This window comes from Aegilops tauschii, chromosome 7, assembly GCF_002575655.3.
Source record: "Aegilops tauschii subsp. strangulata cultivar AL8/78 chromosome 7, Aet v6.0, whole genome shotgun sequence".
NCBI classification, from domain to species: Eukaryota; Viridiplantae; Streptophyta; class Magnoliopsida; order Poales; family Poaceae; genus Aegilops; species Aegilops tauschii.
In genome coordinates, this window is record NC_053041.3 from 609,441,690 (window position 1) to 609,461,603 (window position 19,914).

Here is a 19,914-nt window from a genome sequence, read left to right on the forward strand (position 1 = left end):
CATACAAGTCGTCAATCAAGCTTCACAAAATAAATAAAAAACACTTCATGAAACAAAGAATGAGCTAACTCATCACGGAAGTCATTCACGATAGGGAGGGAGCCCGGAGCCCCTCACGCACCGAGGGAGGAGCTCGCCATCGTCGCTCTGGAGGAAAGCTCTGTAGAGCCCAAGTCCCGGGAACCCCTCCGACGCTGGCCCTTGCGAGTTGAGGTCGACACCGGCATGGGTAGCAGGGCCGCTTGCCGCCGACTGGGAACTTAATCTTTGGGCCTCTAGAAATAATGCAAGCCTGTAACTAAAATACCTAGAAAGGTGAACTGAATCTTTGGGCCTCTAGAAATAATGCAAGCCTGAAACTGAAATACCTAGAAAGGTGAACTGAATCTTTGGGCCTTTAGAAATAATGCAAGCCTGAAAGTGAAATACCTAGAAAGGTGAACTGAATCTTTGGGCCTCTAGAAATAATGCAAGCCTGAAACTGGAATACCTAGAAAGGTGAACTGAATCTTTGGGCCTCTAGAAATAATGCAAGCCTAAAATTGAAATATCTAGAAAGGTGAACTGAATCTTTGGGCCTTTAGCAATAATGCAAGCCTGAAATTGAAATACCTAGAAAGGTGACCTGAATCTTTGGGCCTCTAGAAAGATTTATTACCTCCTCAAGCAGCATCAAACAATTCCATGCGTGCACCACAAATCTATACCAAGTTTGATCAGGATCTACTTTTCCAAATCAGAATTAGCGCTAGAGCAAGCAAGATCAATGATATGGCCGTGAGACAGAGAAGGAACGAACAAACTCACCCCTCTCGCGACCTCCCTGGTAGATGCGCCGTCGCCGCGCACGACAGAGGGAGAAAAACGACTGGTGAAGGGGGAGCGGGGCGAACTTCGAAGGCCGGAGGGAGAGGGCGGCCGGAGTAGGGCGGCGGAGGCCGGAAGGAGAGGGCGGCCAGAGGAGAGAGAGGGCGAGCGGCCCTATGGGGAACAGAGAGGAGTCGTGCGAGAGGGGGGAGCGATCTGGTGCGGGCAGGGGAGATTTTTTTAGTTCTCTTTTAGTGGGCCCGAGGATAACTAACCCAATTAGAACCTCTCCACCGGGCTAGTTTTTTTAGCTGGGTTAGAGCAAACTAGCTCAAACTAACCCCTCTTGTTTCGATAATTTGAGGCTATTTCAACCCAAACTAGCTCTAACTCAGGGATCCAAACAAAGAGGAGTGTTACTGTACATGCTACAGTGTGGACCGTAGCACATTGTTTTTATGGCCATATCACCACATTGTTTTCTACTGCTGGTTCACTGGGCTACCGTGGTTCGCACTGCTGGTTCACTGGGCTGCCGTGGTTCGCACTCCTCCGACCTGAGTAGTACTCTAGTATAGTACTAGTATATACCACATCATTCTTTGCTCCTTCTTACTACTCCCACATGTGGGAGAGCCAGCATCCGGGTCGATGTGTCATGCACCAGATTAGAGCGCGGAACGGAAGGGGGCATCACCCCGGTCGGAGCGCCAGTAATTCATGACTATAGTGAGTGGTCATATCACAAGTCTTTCCAGCAGTAACGCGCCGTCAAATCGCACAGCCCCACTCGCTCACCCTCCTCGCCTCTCTGTTAAACTGCCTACCCAAAAACTGTCGCGCGTACTACCCGGGAAAAGCCCCGCCCTCAACTTTTAACTACGCGAAAATAGTTCGAGCTTGTTCGTTCTATATAAATACAGTACTTACTGTATGTTTATTCACCCGTGGGGTTGTTCAATGAATGGAGGGGCGGGGAGCACAAGTGAACAATACTGTAGTACTACTAGTAGTAAGTAGGAGTCGTACAGTAGTCACCTTAAATAGAGAGTTTTTTTTCTTTAATGCCACGTACACAAATTGAAACGCTTGTTGTGGAGAGAAAAAAGATAATCACTCCACTATATATGGACGCAGGGGCCTGAGCGCTTGCTTTACTAGGGTTGCTCTCTTCATTCTCTCATCCTCTCTAGATATAAACAAGACAGCGGTAGCGACATTTTCTCTCTGCTCACCGCTGGTCACAGATCCGGCCGGATCCCTTCGGCCGGTGTGTGTAGAGGACTAAAAGGTGCATCGTTCACACGGTCATCGCCGCCGAGGGAGGAAACCCACAGCTGCCGGAGGGGCCCGATCCTCTGCTCGTGTCGTTCTCTCCGACACAGCGCCAGCTCGGGAGGTCCTCCGACCCTTCTTCCTCCCTGCCGTATTGTCCGCAGATCTGACCTGCCGCTGCCGACATCCCGGCGACCCTCAGGTATAAGTTCTTCGAAAGCGGCCTTGCTCTACTGCCCCAGCTCCCCACGTGTCTGCATGTGCATCTTTTTCTACTCCCATCAGCTCTTCCAAAGCCACCTAAATTTTTAGTATTATTAGAGGTAAAGCTACTTCATGCATTCGAATCTAGGGCTTTGTTCAAACAACGAAGAAAGGGGGAAAGTTGTAGCATGAATCTAGGACTTGATTCAAAGAGGAAATAATATGGTGAAAGTAGTAGAGACCGGATACCCAACCGGTCTCTTGGTTGAAAAGGGAAATAATGGGAAAACGCAGTACAAACTGGATAAGGAACAGATCTATTATTGGTTGAAAAAAGGATAGGAAGTGGCGGCTGGTGGACAAGTCAACAGAGTATGTCCAGGATTAGATTTGCTGCCATCACATAGTAAAAGGTCTCCAGGATTAGATTTGCTGCCCTCACATAGTAAAAGGTCTCAGGATTAGATTTGCTGCCCTCACATAGTAAAAGGTCTCAGGATTAGATTTGCTGCCCTCACATAGTAAAAGGTCTCCAGGATTAGATTTGCTGCCCTCACATAGTAAAAGGTCTCCAGGATTAGATTTGCTGCCCTCACATAGTACAAGGTCTCCAGGATTAGGTTTGCTACCCTCACATAGCATGAACAAACTCGGCATCACCACTTTATGCCTTCTTGTAGGTACATTGTGCTGATGCGTCCACTGTCGCATGTCCTTATACCAACCTTTTGCTGTTGTTAATGTAAGGGCGCATGTAAAATGAAGCGATCACACTGTTACCTTAGGGACATGTCTAACCAGTGTTATTGTTAATCTAATGCCTCCAGTGATAAGATGCAATTAAATTGTGTTACAAATGGCACTCCTGCTGTTTTCCCCAGTATGATAAGTAAGTTGCTCCTTTACGCTGCTTAGTGTCCTGGTGTCCCCACGGTCCCATGCCCTTAAACCAACTCTTTAGCTGCTGTTGATTTATGTGTCTGGTAAACAAGCAATGCCACCATTAAAGTAATCCCATATTTGAGGAATCTCATTGTTGATCGTAATGCTTCTGGTAACATGAAGCATTGCTGACGTTTTAAAGTTTCTACTGTCCTTGCGTGATTGCCATGAACATAATTAAGATGCTTCTTTTCATTTTGTATATGTTTCATATATTCTTATTGACCAGCAACTGTTTACTTTCTATCTTTTTGTGCAGATAGGGATATCCATTTCACCTTGTTGCTATTGTGACCTTTTGGTGAACTGCACAAAACACTTTTTTGGAATGAGTGTCTTGTGCAGTTCAACTAAAATGTTACATGGGCAACATCTCTCAATTTTGGTGGAACTGCACAAAATGGTGATTGGAGTTTCCAAAATCTCCGTCAAATTCTGCTGGTAATCTCGTGCAACATTTTATTAGCCTTTGCAAGATGAGCCGTAGCTGAATGATGCAATCTTTGCTTCATTTCAGGCGAACTGCAGAAAAAGTGGCATGAATTGAATCATCGAGTGGAGCTGCAGGTTGACTTCCACTAGTGCCACTATTATAGTAATCATGCTCTTTATTATCTGCGTTGTGCAAACAGGAATACTCAACTACAGATGTTGTGACGGTCAAGAGCATTCACCAAGTTCTTCGATTGTATGACATGGCTAGCCAAGATGGATTTAATCCCGATATTCACTTTATCAAAAGGCTCTAATGGGTTGGTTCTGAATCTTGCAAGCTGGGAATCAGTGAGATGTGTAGGCATCTTTGTTGTACTTATTATTTGAATCTTATTTGTTGGTTCTGAATCTTGCAAGCTGGGAATCAATGAGATGTGTAGGCATCTTTGTTGTACTTATTATTTGGATCTTATTTGTTGGTTCTGAATCTTGCAAGCTGGGAATCAATGAGATGTGTAGGCATCTTTGTTGTACTTATTATTTGGATCTTATTTGTTGGTTCTGAATCTTGCAAGCTGGGAAACACGGCATGATGATGCAGAGGACAACAACCATAACAAACAGTTCAAACTTGGTAGTATTATCTTTGTGAAAGTGCGACAAATGTGTTGATCGTGAGCGTCCTGAGAATAATAATTGTAATTGTTGTGCATGTTGATCCTGTGGCACTGATAGAACGAGCGAATGCATTGCTTGTTTTAAGTATAAATTTCTATTAAAGCTAATTAAATTTAAGTAAAGTGACCACTAACTCCTGTTATTACAGTACCAATACAGACCCGCTAGTGAACCAACGTGTAGCCGAGGGTGCATCTTCTGCCGGGCGTGCAGCGGACGAGGGAGGGGTAGTAACTGTTGTCGCCTGTACACACTCAGCTTACTGTTGAATCCAGTTCCCCAAGAGCTGAAAAATGAACTGATGCCGCCGCCTACACACTCGTTCACTCGAAGAGACTCCAATGGCGATCCGAGGGGTGAGCCTGCTAGATATGGACTTCAGCAAGGAGTTCCCCTTTGAGTTCGCCGTTCAGTCCTATGGCTGCACCAAGTTGAATGTGATGTACACCAACGATACGGACTCGGTGAAGCTCTGCCTCGCCTCAGTCCTATGGCTGCACCAGGTTCTGGAGCATTCGCCCGTTTCATCGGCAGCGCCGACTTCACCTTCACTATGGTGGAGAGAAGGAAGAACGCGACGATTCGGCCATATGGTGCAACAAGCTTGTCGACATCCAGAAGCAATACAAGATCATCAGCAACGGGCAGGAGAAGGACTCCGTGGTTGACCTCGCTGAGACCATCATCGACCCCTTATACGCCAACATAAAAGAAGACGACCTGAACACGTGGGAGGTACCTCTGAATCTGGCCTACATAACCTACGCGGCCAAGGACGCATACGCATGCTACGACATGTACAGGCAGATCTTGGACATGAGGGTGTGTCTGCTTCCCGTAACCAACGAGTACACGGACAGCCGCAGCGTCATGATCAAGTGTGCCAGGAAGGTCTAGATGTTGTACTTTATCTGTTTATAAGCACCTTTATCATCTGAGTGTTTCATGCATTAGCCTATGTGTCGTAATTATCTGTTTTGTTCGAAATATTTCTTTTAAGAACCCATTAACCTGATTGCTTTTTTAGTGGCTATTTGCTTATGTATGTAAACTAGTTCACTTGTCCGTAAAAAAAACTAGTTCACTCGGCTGCCGTGCTTTGAATCTCCTTCCTCCCAACATATTCCCCTCCTCAGGTGGACCTAGCAGGTCTCTGAATTTTCTCCCACTTTCTTTTTCGATGTAAACTGAGTTTTCTCCCAGTACTTTCCCCTAGAACCAACTCAACTGTCCCACGTCTAGCCTAAAAAATAATAATACCCCACGTACTATTAACTCATCAAATTAAAATGATATTTTATTTCGTAAGTTGAAAGTTCTTACAAAATAATAATAATAATTGTTTATATATAACTTGGCAAGTTAACTCCTAGTGATTGCGTGCATAAGCTTGCAAAGATTTTACTGAAGTGCAATCATGTGTTTATGTTTTTATAACATTTCTCCGTCTAGCCCAACATGATATTTTCACCCAACCAAGCAAGTCCGCGGATTTCGAAAAAATGCAAATGGGATTTAAACGGGCTGCATAGATGCTACATCATTGTTTCACCCAGCCCACCAAATGGACTAAAAAACAAATGGACTGGCTGACATGTGGGCCAGTAGGTCGAAGCCTAAGAAGGCGTTGGATTTACATCCAACGGCCGGCATTCTTCTTCAATCTCTCGTCTTCTTCCCCCAGCGTTGCCGGAACCGCCTGCTCCAGCCTTTGGCGTCCAGCGGCGTTGTTTTGCGCTCCTCAGCGAAACGCTACCCCGCCGACGGCCAGGCCATCCCTCCACTCCCCCACACCCCCTGTTATTCTGCGGCGACGGCAGCCTCACACCGCAGCGAACCAGTGAACCCTCGTACTCCTCTACGCGTGGGCATCCACTGCCGCGTCTTCCCCGGCTCCGCGTCGTCCCCTTCCTAGGCCTCGCCGTCGTCCACCGCCCTGGTGCTCTCGGCGCGGCATGGTCAACGTGGTCAAGGAACGGCTTCCATCGGACGTGGACTGTACGTGGAGAGGCTGACAGCTGGGTCCACGGCCGCAGCAAGGAAGTGCCTCCTTATTACGTGCAAAATAATTATTCCTCCATCTGACAGCTGGGACCCACCGGACGGGCCACCGTATTTTGCGAAAAAAAGTTTGCCCCTGACTGCTGGGACCCACCAGCTACATCTTCGCACGCAAGGAAGTGCGTCTGGGCAAAAAAACGATTCGCCCCCCTGGCTGCTGGGACCCACCAGCTACATCTTCGCAGGCAAGGAAGTGCCTGACAGTCGGGACCCACCTGGTCGAAGGGTACGTAGTGTTGCCATTCTGGTCGCGAACGTGTACGTACATATATACTGGTGGATGTAGAGGCGCGCACGTGTCGTAGTAGAGGCGCGTACGTGTCGTAGTAGAGGCGCGCACGTAGCATGTACACGTACGTACAGCGGCCAGGGTGCAAGAAAGAAAATACGGCCACGTATGTGTATATACGGGCGGGGTCTCGAACGCCTACTCGCGCATACGTACGGCCAGGGCTCGTGTACATGGCTGGGTCGGAACGGAGAAACAGTGTCGTCGTCGTGTTCATGGGGAGGCAACGGAATGCGTCGTGTTCATCGGGAGGCAATGGAACGCGTGGGAGCCAACCGGCTGGGTCGGAACAGAATGCGTCGTCGTGTTCATCGGGAGGGCTTGGACGGAACAGCCGATGGAAATGAGGCCTGGCGTACCGCAGAACGGAGGAAACGGCCTTGTGTTAGACCGGCCACGTTTGAAACGGGATCCTGTTCATCGGGAGGGGTCTGGCGTACCGCAAAACGGAGGAAACGGACCTCCTACGGTCGAAACAGGGGCCCTGTTGATCGGGAGGGGTGTGGCATACCGCAAAATGGAGGAAACGGACTTGTGTTGGAGAGCTACGGTCGAAACAGGGGTCCTGTTCATCGGGAGGGGTGTGGCGTACCGCAAAACGGGACTCCACGGGACACTGTTCATCTCCACCGTCGACCCCCTCCAGCCTCCACGGGCTACTGTTCATCCACCGTCGACCTCCTCCAGCCTCCACCTGCGACTGTTCATCCACGGGCTCCTGTTCATCCAGCCTCCACCACGCGCTACTCCACCGGCTACTGTTCAACCAGCCCTCTCCACGGGCTCCCGTTCAACCACCCCTCCATGGGCTATTGTTCATCCAGCCCTCCACCGTCTACTGTTCATTCTGCCCTCCACGGGGTGGTCCTGTTCATCCTGCCCTCCACGGGGTCCTGTTCATCCAGCCCCAACCGGCTCGATCGATCGGGGTCCTGTTCATCCAGAGGCAACACCACGGGGTCCTGTTCATCCACCCCCACCGGGAACTGTTCATCCAACCCCCCCCCCCCCCCAGCAGCAACGCTCACTGTTCATCCAGAGGCAGCATCGATCGGCTTCAGTTAGCAGCAGTAGCGAAGGAATCGCTCGATCGGGTTCAGTTAACAGCCATCGATCGATCGCTCGGGTTCAGTAACGCGTAGCCTACAGTGCAATCGCTCGGGTTCAGTTAGAGCCCAACGCCTCGCTCGGGTTCAGTTAGAGCCAACGCCTCGCACACACGCGCGTACGTGTACGAGAGAAACGCGCATCGCTCGGCCCCCGACCTCCCACCGTAACCGGGAACTCCCCGAAATTTTCCTCGCCCTCGCTTCTACCACGGTTTTTTCCGTCATGAACGGCCCAAAGAATGTCATGCAGCTGCGTCTCCGGCCCGCCCAGGACGAAAAGCCCATTTTCTGTCATGATTTTTTATCATAGAAGTAGGAGCCCACCACATCTATGATGATACCGGGTTTTGTCACGATTATCGTCATAGAAGTGTCATATGTATGACAGAAAAAAATCGTTCGGCCCAAAATGTCACGGATGTGTCTTTTTTTTGTAGTGCGGTGAGATCGAGGACCGCGAGGAACCGTGCATGGGGGGACAGAGGAACTATTGTAGCTAGATAATTTTTTATTCTATCTGTGATCTTAATTTCTAGACAGCCACAACAACCTCACTTTGCTAGAGGAGTGAATGCACAATCCCACTAAGACTCATATAGTTCATTTAATAAAACATATAGCAAGCTAAGTTAATAACTATCTCTAGGTGCTACACCTACATACCATCCACCTTGTTGAGTTGTGATCTCATTTATTTCTTCCTACCGCCTATTGCGCGTGTGTATATGGCTATATATATCGCTCACATCCGACATGGTTTATACAAGCACCCAAGAAGGTAACCAACACGGATAGTGGTAGATATGACCCCCCCCCCCCCCCCCTCATTTTTTTGTTGAATCTGAGGAAATATGCAACACGTGTTGTACGACGCACACATTAGATCTGGGAGGTATTAGGAAAAGATCAGCGTGTAGATAGTTCAGTGCTAGCGATGCATCTAGTCTGCACCATCAGTATTCAATGTGGTGATGCATATCGATACAAATGATAGAATGGCACACAAAATGATTTTGAAGTTGAACCCAAAGTCGTCATTCTAGACTCTAGAGATTGCAACTGTGATATCTACGCAATTCAAGAACTATATCACCCAATCCTTAATGAAAGAACTTTTACATGTGTGTAAACATTTTCTTTTAGAAACTCACAAATCTTAATTCAATATATATAATTTTTTATTGCATGTATATCTTTTTGGATTTTTATTCTTTTCATTAATGAATATTGGTTTTGAATTGATATTTGCATCATACTATTCAAAATAGTAAACATGAAGAAATCTTTTCAATTGACGGCCAAATATGAAATGATAGATATATTTTTTCCTAACTTTTAAAATAGTTGTTAGGAATTTATTTTTTAACAATGCAAGATAGGCGCTCCGTCAATTTCATTAAGACAAGGAAAAAAGGAGCTACGGAAACTACATGACGGTTGTCATAGCCAACCTATGCTGCTCAAGGTCCACTTTTACAAGAAACACAACATCAATCACAATGAGGAGGGAGGGGGTCCGAAAAATATGACGCTAACACATGGTACTCCCTCCATTTCTTTTTTAGCCTGCATATAAAATTTGATCAAAGTAAAACTCTATAAAGTTTGATTAACTTTATATTGAACAATGTCAACATTCAAAAAATGAAATCCATATTATTAGATGCATTATGAAATGAATTTTCATACTATATAATTTTGTAGATGTTGATATTTTTAATATAAATTTGGTCAAACTTCGCGTAGTTCGACTTCAAACAAATTTTACACGCGGAGTAAAAAGAAACGGAGGGAGTACATGAGAATCTTGCTAAAAGTTGCACTTTATTGAGTCAAGGAGTTGAATGTGCTCGTTTCACCATACCTCCAGGGAGGTGAAAACTGACGTTAGGTTTGTAATGAACGAAAGCTAGCCCGCAACTATGCCCCAAACGCCCCAAATAAAACGGCATCCACACAGGAGGTGCGTGTTAGTTTCAAACTCTATGAGGCACAGGCTACACACCTCCTCAAGAGGCCAACCCCGGACATTGTGACGATCCACGATAAGAGCTTTTCGATGCAGAAGGGGCCAAATAAAGAGCTTGCACTTGGGTGCGGCGCTTACCTCCCACGTCTTCTTTACCTCCACTTAGGTTTAGCTACCTTCTAGAAGAGTACGTGGATCGGAGGGTCACCGCTACGCACGGCCTCCCCGGCACTCTTCAGACACGCGCGGCGCGAAAGCAGAATTGTGGCTGAGGCCTTAAATAATGATTAGTGGATTCTTGATCTACAGCATGGAAACAGAACGGAAATCATGGCCGACTTTCTGAGACTGTTGCTCTTGTTGCACAATACAAACATACATATCAACGAAAATGAGAGCGCGACGGAATCAAATGGATAGAGGGAAAGGAGGGCTGTTACTCTGCAAGCTCTGCCTACAAAATGCAGTTTCAGCAGACCGTGCCGACCAGCTTTAAACCTCTGATCTGGAAGGTTTTGGCCCCTGGAAAAGTGAAGATGTTTATGTGGTTGTTGCACAACAACGGACTGATCGTTGGCAGAGGAGAGGATGGCCCAATGAGTATTTTTGCCCGCTTTGTCTCCCAAACTTGGAAACTTTCATGCACCTCATATGGAGATGAAGCATATTTCATTATGGAATTATGTAAGTGGTTTTCATAATATTTTATTTAAAACTAGTATGTATGTACAATTTTAAGTAGAAATAAGTGTATTAATGGTTGCATCAGTAGGCGGCCAAAGCGTGGATCGTGCTTCTACCCGCAAACAAACTATGTAGTGGATCGTGCTTCCGAGGGCATGGCCATCAGCTATCCAGCTCATATGAACATGCTGCTTGCTAGTAGACCAAATGCGGGCTCCTGCAGAAGAACCCGTCTCTTGGCTGACAAAAGCGAGAGAAAGGCGAAAAAGCAAGAGAAAGCCTCGTGCCCCTTACTCGAGTAAATAATATAGGATGGGTCCCACTAAGAGGGTGGCCAGCGTTGAGTAATCAATGTCACAACGGTGGTCTCGTCTTCTCTAGAGATGGAGTGCACTGGGGCAGCACCTGGTGCTGCTACCATTGCTCATGCCCTGAGTTCTGACGATCAGACTAGGCTCACGGCAGTAGTACGCCACAAACGCCCATCACTGCACGGCACGCACAGCCGATGGAGATGGCCGACCACCTGCAGCTGCAACAACGAGTGTCGCCGCCCCACCACCGGCCCTCCCGTGCTGCCACGAAGTCCCGGACACGTGTACTGCCTGCCTCCGTGCTACTGCTACAGCTACAGCGAGATGGACCCTGAACTTCGAACCGGATTCAGACTGAACTAATACGCCAAGGTTTGAGGGAGCGGTCGCATCTCTGTTTCACTTTCACGCAGATTAGCTTTCGGACAGAACGCACATTAGCACTGACAAATCACAGGCAGTAACAACAAGAACAAGATTGCGAGCTGCAATCCATTCCAACCAGATCCAGCACCAACATCGATGACACACCAACCCAAACATTCACAAGGACCATACTAATCTAATCTAAAACTCCTGGGAAGCGGAGCCGATGTCGCCCTTGCCCTTGCCGGCCTTCTTGGGGAGCAGCGTGGTGTGGATGCTGGGCAGCACCCCGCCGGCGGCGATGGTGACCGAGCCCAGCAGACGGCTCAGCTCCTCGTCGTTGCGCACCGCCAGCTGGATGTGGCGCGGCACGATGCGGTTCTTCTTGTTGTCCCGCGCCGCGTTGCCGGCGAGCTCCAGGGTCTGAATCAGAGAAACAAGAAACTGTGAGATTGAGGAACAGTGCGCGCGGGGAACAGAGTTACAAGAAAAGGGGGAAAGGAGGAGCCGGGGAGAGGACGCGTACCTCTGCGGCGAGGTACTCAAGGACGGCGGCGAGGTAGACGGGGGCGCCGGCGCCGACGCGCTGCGCGTACTTGCCGACCTTGAGGTACCTGGCGACGCGGCCGACGGGGAACTGGAGGCCGGCCTTGGACGACCGGGACACGGACTTCGCGGTGGCTGCGGGCTTCGCCTTGCCCCTCCCACTGCCGGCAATGGCCATCTTCGGATTCGCGGTGTACGGTGGAGGCGCTGGTGCGGTTGTCGGAGCAGAGATGGCCGGGATCTGGGAGATGGCGGAGGGCGCAGGGTGTGCTTGAGATGGTTGAGCAGAGGGGGCGGTGTTAAATTATAAAGAGAAGGGGAGGCGGCTCGTGATTGGTTGGGAGGGCGAGGCCGCGGATCGGTGACGTGGAGGGCGGAGGCAGAAACTTCTGTTCGGGTTTGGCGCGGATTGGGAATTTTGGGTGACGGGAAATTTTGCAGAAGTAACTAAATGAGGGAAATCGTCCATCCGATGCTAGCCGTCTGTCGGACAGGTCTCCTGCCGTCCGTTTCAGAGCCGATGCATCCAGCGGCCAGCGACATCGGTTTAGGCTGATGCCAGAATAACCCACAAACGAGAAAATTTGGATCAGCATCCCCTGCCCGTGATGTAGCCATGTACTAGTTCACTTGATTTGGTTCCAAGTTATTTATTAGTCTCGATAAGGTTTTCTCCAAACTCTAGATCAGTTTCAAGTTCTATCTTTTTATTTTGTCGGGGAGATCAGTTTCGAGTTTCATTGAGTGAAAAGTGCTTCACTGATGCGAGGTCTGCTACATGGAGACAGAGCAGTCCATCGGTGCAGAGTCATTTTTTGTTTTCTCGCACTAACAACCATGTAGCCAAGGCAACCTTGGTGGCTTTTGATTCTACATCCCCTTGTGGATAGCGAAGGCGATGTACAACCAAACATTCAGGGATAATGACACAACGTAGATGCACCGCTGAGTACTACAAACTAATCATTTTCTAATTCCTCCCAGATCTAACTAACATATTTGTGTGTGTGCGCGCGCGCGCGTGGCCCAATATATGTTCTGTATTTGCTTAAAACATGACTTTGGAAATAAAATGAGTAGAATTGTCTTAAATACTATCCACCATGACCAGCTAACTCGAACATAACTAATGTTGGCATACCGGATGAATATCTTTCTTTTTCTCCTTCTTGGTATGTAATCACTATGAACCACGTTGCTGGGAACCATATATATATGCACGCCCACTTGATGGGGAGGTCAACAAAAATAATGCCATGACAACTCATCGACGAGGTGGGTGGCGACTAGTCATTGGTTTGTTGTACTTTTTGTTTAGGTTTGCTTGAGTTTGTACAATAGCTTTTTCAACCAAGTGAGCTTCTTGTACTTGGTTGATACTAACACTAGTGCAAATATGGTCATCATACACACTTAAAAAATCTATCACACATGCAATTGTGATTAAACATCACCTTGTGATGTTTTGTGATAGATATTGTCGGGTAGTTTTTTTTCCTGTATATCAGGTGCTCTAACGTTACAAAACAACACCTACTTGCATAAAACAATATCCCATCTGCTTTCATGAAGCCCATATGCAATTATTTGTATCTCGGCCCACTTGTTGCACGACTGAGCCAACGCATAACTAATTTCAGCAGACTCTCTACTCAGAGAAAACTTGTCCCACATCGGTGAGCTAAGGGTGAGGGATCCAACATATAAGAGCATCTACAGCCGAGCCCTTATATTGCCCCTATATGTCCAGGCAGAAGGCACGATCAGTGACCGATCAAGAAATAATGACCCAACCGGCCCCTCAAACCGGCCCTATACGTCCGGGTTGACTGGCACCCCTCATATCCACCCCTTACCTGGGGCGAATATGGGGAGTCCCGGGCGCGTCCATCATGTCGGACCTGACAGACCGAGCCCACCCCAGATTTCAACAAATTTCCCCCGACCTAGCCGGACCTGCCCTTTTCCTCTCCTCTATTCCCCTCCGTGTTGGCCCTCCCCTAGCTCCGCAGCCACCCTAGCTCCGGCATCGTCCCGACCCCGTAGCGCTGCCACCAGCACCACAAAACTCCTCCCTGTCATTCTCCCGCCCCGGACACGGTCGGCGCCCCAGACGCCATCAAGATACGTGCCGCTTCTCCGGTCATACACATTGCCCTCTATGTGTTCGACAAAATGTCTGAGCAGTTTTTTTGTTCTTTCATCGGCAAAACAATGGATTCGTTGGTTTCGTTGGATGATGAGTATTAGAACAAGGAGCTTGATGAATTCATTAAAAAAGGTTCATTGATTCACCATACTCGGACGACAAAGACGTTGAGTTCTTGATGATGATCAACATCCAGGAGGAAATGAAGAGCGAATGGGAGTACATTTTGAACTTCAATTGTTCAATCAAAGGGGAGGAGAGTTGTGAAAATGGATAGGATCGCCAGCACACTACTGCTCTACAAGGACTACTTCCAACCCGGACCAACAATCCATGAGGCGTTTTTTCGTCGATGCTTCTGTATGCGCAAAGCATTGTTCTTACACATAGCAAAGGGAGTGGATGCACATGATATGTACTTCACTGTCAAGAAGGATTGTTGTGGACAACTCTCATTCTCTATGCAGAAATGCACAGCTCTGAGGATGCTTGCATTATGTACTGTCACCAATGTCGTTGGTTAGATGGTCCAAATGGGAGAGAGCACATGCACTAGTAGAAAAAGGACCTAATGTGAGACACATTAGTCCCGGTTCGATTTTGGCCCGGTACTAGTGGTACCATTAGTCCCGGTTCGAACGGCTATGCATTAATGCCGGTTCGTGTTGAACCTTTAGTACCGGTTCGTGCCACGAACCGGTACTAAAGGGGTGGTGGCAGGCTGGCGTCAAGCCGAGGCCCCACGATCACCTTTAGTCCGGTTCGTGGCACAAACCGGTACTAAAGGCTAACCTTTAGTACCAGTTCGTGCCACGAAACGGGACTAAAGGGGTATGACCTATAGTCCCGGTTGGAGACACAAACCGGGACTATAGGGCAATTCTCAAATTCTATCCCCCCCCCCCCCCGCGTGTATCGCCATTTCAGTTTTGAAAAAAAAAGAAAATGATAAAAAATTCAAAAAATAAAATTCTTCAAGATGTAGTTATATTACTACATCTACTAGTTAGGAAAATTAAAAAACTTAATTTTGGACATGTTTTGCAAAAAAGTGTTATGAAAAAGTAAAACGGCTATAACTTTTGCATACGATGTCGGAAAAAACGTATAATATATCAAAATGTTCAGCACGAAAATCCGCATCCGATTTTGACTGCCTACGGCTTGTTTGCAATTTTTTAGAATCCTCAAATTCCAAAAGGAAAAAAAGATATGCTCAAATTTCAGTTTTTAAAATTTTGGATAAATCTGGTCAAACTATGGTCAAACTACTTATTCAAGAAGTATTAATGTTATTACATAATTATTCAAGAATATTAGTGTTACTAAATAATTATTTCAATTTTTTGAATATTGGTCAAATCTGGTCAAACTATGGTCAAACTTATTCAAGAAATATTAATGTTACTAAATAATTATTATTTTTTAGAATAATAGTTTCAAACTCAAACGGTGAAACGTGTGACCTAATGCTCAAGCTAAACTGCTGAGGGTTAATAGGATTGACAGCTTACATTTGTCAGGAAAACAACAAGTGCAGACTTGGAAAGTAGGGGGAATAGAACTCCGATGTTAAGCGTGCTCAGGCTGGGGGAGTGAGAGGATGGGTGACCGGCCAGGAAGTTAGACGATTTGGAATGAGTGATCCACACTTAAGCAGTTAAGAGGGGTGATTAGAGACTAAATCATCAAATAATTCAGAAAATTGAAAATCGAAAAAAATCAACTTTTTTTTCCAATTTTTTTTAAAAATTCAAAAAAAACCTTTAGTACCGGTTGGTAACACCAACCGGTACTAAAAGTCCCCCATACCACGGCGCGAGCTCACGCCACGTGGTGGGCCTTTAGTGGCGGTTCGTGTCGAACCGGTACTAAAGGGGGGGCTTTAGTCTCCACCCTTTAGTGCCGGTTGCAGAACCGGCACTAAAGGCCCTTATGAACCGGTAATAAAGCTCCGTTTTCTACTAGTGATGCCTAGATGCCACTGTGAGATTTGCCCGCACCATGGTGAAGCTGTTTGGAGTAGAGTATATGAGAGAACCAAATGTGCAAGATACAAAAATGTTGATAGCAATGGGAGCGGCAAGAGTTTTTCCAGATATGCTCTGTTCAGTTGATTGCATGCATTGGCAATGTAAGAACTGTCCCAAAGGATTATGCGGGATTACTAAGGTCACACGAAAGAGGCAACCATCACCATCATACTGGAGGTAGTAATATCAAGGGACATGTGGATTTGGCATGCCTGATCGTCACAATGACATCAATATGCTCCAGCGATCTCAGCTTTCAGGGGCCTTTTGTGATGGGGATGTTCCGCCGTGCAACTATATCGTGAACGGGCACAACTACATGTGGTACTACCTCTGATGGTATCTATCCTAAGTGGGCGACGTTTGCGAAGACCATGTCAGATCCCGATGGCAACAAACAATGCCACTTCTGCAACAATGCAAGAACCTAGGAAGGATGGAAAGAGGGCATTCAGAGTGCTCCAAACTCGTTGGGGTGTTGTTCATGGAGTTGCAATGATGTGGGAAGCAGATAATTTGGCAGATGATGACATGTTGTGTCATTTTGCGCAATATGATTGTCAAGGATGAGGCTGAAGGGGTTGCCCGAACGCGTGATTTTGAGAAGTCCGGTGTACAAATCCGCTTGGAACAAGATGCACATCATATTGTGAATTTTCTAGAGATTCATCAAAATCTTTGAAATCAAAACGATCACGTGCAATTATTCAATGATCTTGTGAAGCATATATGAACCCACGATGAAAATCAAGGAGCTTAACGTTTGATTCGTGCACTTCGAATACATTTTTTCACTATGAATTTTTTTACATGTGATATTCATGTGTATTATCGACATGCATGGATTTGATGTTTTAATATGATGAGTGCGATTGTCCAACAGTACATTTGAGGCGTCGTCTAGCGCTGTCCCGAATCGTATTCGGGTGCGTACGCGGACCCTTAGGGCGGTGGATTTGCTTAGTACTGTTGTAGATGCTCTCCAACACTACCCCTTAAAACAGACACACTATCCCTCCGCAGACCACGTGCGGGCAGGTCCGCGGACAGAATACGGGAGGGAGCCATCCAACCTTTATTCCCAAAGATTCCTCATTTGTCTAGTTGGGACTTGGGAGGAGAGAGAAAAGAGAGAGGTGAGAGGGGATCATGTGGTTACTTTTGGTTGGACATGTGTGTGTGATGTGCGGTTGGCGAGAGAGAGAAAAGAGAGGAGGACCAAATGGTTGATTTTTTTTAATCAAGGGGATGTCCGAACTCCTACATAGCCCCCTCACGGTTGTTGCCACGATACCGAAAGACGGACATGCGGGCTGATGCGCGGACATTTAGGGGTTTCCATTGGATGGCAAAAATTGTTCGGACACCGTGATCTAGACATATACAGACCCTTCGAGGGTCCGCATTGGAGAAGCTATTTCTTTACAAAATGTTAGAACCACATGAAGAGCTATGGACACACACATGTGCGCACACACACATAGAGAGAGATATAGCATGGGCGCTCGCGAGTATATGGGCGACTTTGATTTTTGTTAATGTTCTTTGCGTGCCATTGTGTCTAACACGCCGGCGACGGATGGCGGGTCTGCAGTGGTGGTCACTTGGGAGGTGACACAGCGTGGCGGTCCTCCGGCGATGGGTTGCTCCCTTGGCTTCACCGTATCAATAGCAGGATCTGGGGCTCTATGAGGACTTCAATGCTCAAGCTTGCGCTTGACACATTTGGATCCCATTAGCTGTTCTGTAGCGTCATGTATCTTTGCCATTTTATTTTTCGTTTTCTTTTCTGTTTATGGTCTTCTCATATGTATTATTTGGTGATGGCTTTATTTATAAAATGGAGTGGATGTCTTTTTCGTACGAGCTGACAACGGCCCCTTCCTGACCGCAGACATGGTCGGGTGTTTCTACCGCTTTTTCCATCTTGGTTTCGTATGGATATGATAGAACCTCACTTAGTTGGATGGGTGGATGTACAGACTTATCCAAATCTGTAAGTTTATTAAAGAAGTGTACTAAGTGAACTCATTCTCATTAGAATTGGTTGACGTGCGTTTATTGAGATGAGTGTATGCATATATGTATGTATGTGTGTATGTATGTATGTATGTATGTATCCACCTAGGCATCTGCATTGTACTCTTTTAAAAAAATTGAAATCGACTCCCGTATGATATATTCTACTCCGAATTTTTTGGTACGATTGTTTCAGGCTGCAATCTCAGGCGCTTTGGACCCAGCTAGGCACACGTACCCAACTTCTTTATGTCTAGGTACGTCTTCTCTCAGTCTCAGGGGAGGCACTGGTGGGTGGTGGGGCTGCCGCAAATTCGTCTAGAAGTCCATGCTGGACTGGTTGTCACTACTCGGGGACGGCCGCTTCACAGTACAGTGCCTCTTCAGTCGCGGCCGCAGGAGCTGCCCGGCCACATCGAGCCCATCCTCAGGGACGGGAGAGGCGCGGACGTCAAGTTCCGCTTGGGCGGTCAGCTTATCCACGCGTGCATGTCCCTCTGCGGGATCGCCGGCGTTCCTGGCTGCGCTGTTTGTCCCGATGGTGGCGAAGGATACGCAAGGCGACTCTGGTTAGTTGATGAGATAAACGACGTGCATCACGAAAGTGTGGAGTAATGATGCGGAGTAGACGCACCACATGACTACTGCCTGTTACAAGCTACTCCCTCTGTCCCAAAATATAAAAACGTTTTTAACACTACACTAATGCAAAAATGTTTTTATATTATAGAACCGAGGGAGTAATTATTTCCTAATGCCTTCCAAATCCAGTTAACATATTTGTGGTAGAGTGCGTGTGTGGCTCAACGTACGTTTTGTAGGTTTTGCCTAAGAGCATGACTTGAACAAAATAAAATGACAGGAATTGTCGTGGGTACTATCCAGCATGACCAGCTCACTGGAAGATAAAGTATGTTGGCACACCGAATGAGTATTTTTCTTTATCTGCTATACTGCCTGTGTGATCACCACGAGCCACGGTCGATGCGAACTATATATATGCACAAATACTTATGGGAAGCTCAGAAAAATATATATGTCATAACGACTCATTAACGTGGTGGGTGGTGATGAGTCATTGTTTTTTTTTACTTTTTCTTTTGAAAAAAACTATAGAGGTTTGCTTGAGTTTGTAGTACATCTAGTTTTTCAACCAGGTGAGTTCCTTGTACTTGGGTTTTTTCTAACACAGATACACATGTAGAGGACCCCATAACACAGATACACATTACAATCGGGTCGGAAGCATCCTCCTCATAGAACCAACTTCGCTGGCCCCGGGGACGTAACCACATGGTACAACAAAGCCTCCACAACAACAAGCCATGAACTCTACTTGAAGAATGCACAGCCTCCCTGTGGCATCTTGGCCAGGAGAAAGAAAGATGGTCGCCGGAGATCCACTTGTCCCCAAAAGCATCGTCACCACCTCGCCCGTGGATTTTTCTGTTAAAAACATGGCGAGTCGTAGAACCCCTTTCTACAGCACAGGGACCAACAAAGCCGGTGCCCTTTGCGCAGATCTGGCTCAACAAGGTAGCAACGATGCATGAAACGCTTTGATCGGGCACATCTATCTCGGCCACTACCTCGACAACCAAAGAAGAACATCGCCCTCACCACCACAACTTGCCATAGCACTAGAAGGAGCTTATTCAAGGAGATCTTGCCACATCCGGCGCCTCCCGATTCCCTCCACCATGGGGGCAAGCAAGAAGACAACGGCAGCCACCACCAGACGCTGCTCGCGAGCGCTAGTAGTTTAAATCCCAACGACATATCGCCAGACCACGACATGAAGCCAACACTAACTAACACTACTACTACCCTAATATGGACAAGGAAGACCCGAGCACCTCTCCATAGCCATCGCTAGTAGGCAGTGCCGTCGGATGAGGTATTGTATCGGGTTGGCCAGTCCCTGGTCGACTCTCAAAAGAGAGGCGGTCAAAAAGAGGAGAAGGGGATGGAGGGGGAGAAGCAATAACGACGTGAATAAATTTGTAGGTTGCTTGTACTTAGTTGGATAATAAG

General features: G+C 47.1%; 1 protein-coding gene across 1 annotated transcript; it reads right to left on the bottom strand.

Annotated features, from left to right (window-relative positions):
* Positions 1 to 11,186: 11,186 nt before the first annotated feature.
* Positions 11,187 to 11,969, bottom strand: LOC109785240 (probable histone H2AXa). The gene is made up of 2 exons (XM_020343847.3): positions 11,660 to 11,969; positions 11,187 to 11,556 (listed from the first exon to the last, which is right to left on the bottom strand). Exons 1-2 carry the CDS (start codon positions 11,855 to 11,857, stop codon positions 11,335 to 11,337), a joined length of 420 nt encoding a protein of 139 aa, XP_020199436.1. The 5' UTR covers positions 11,858 to 11,969; the 3' UTR covers positions 11,187 to 11,334.
* Positions 11,970 to 19,914: the final 7,945 nt, after the last annotated feature.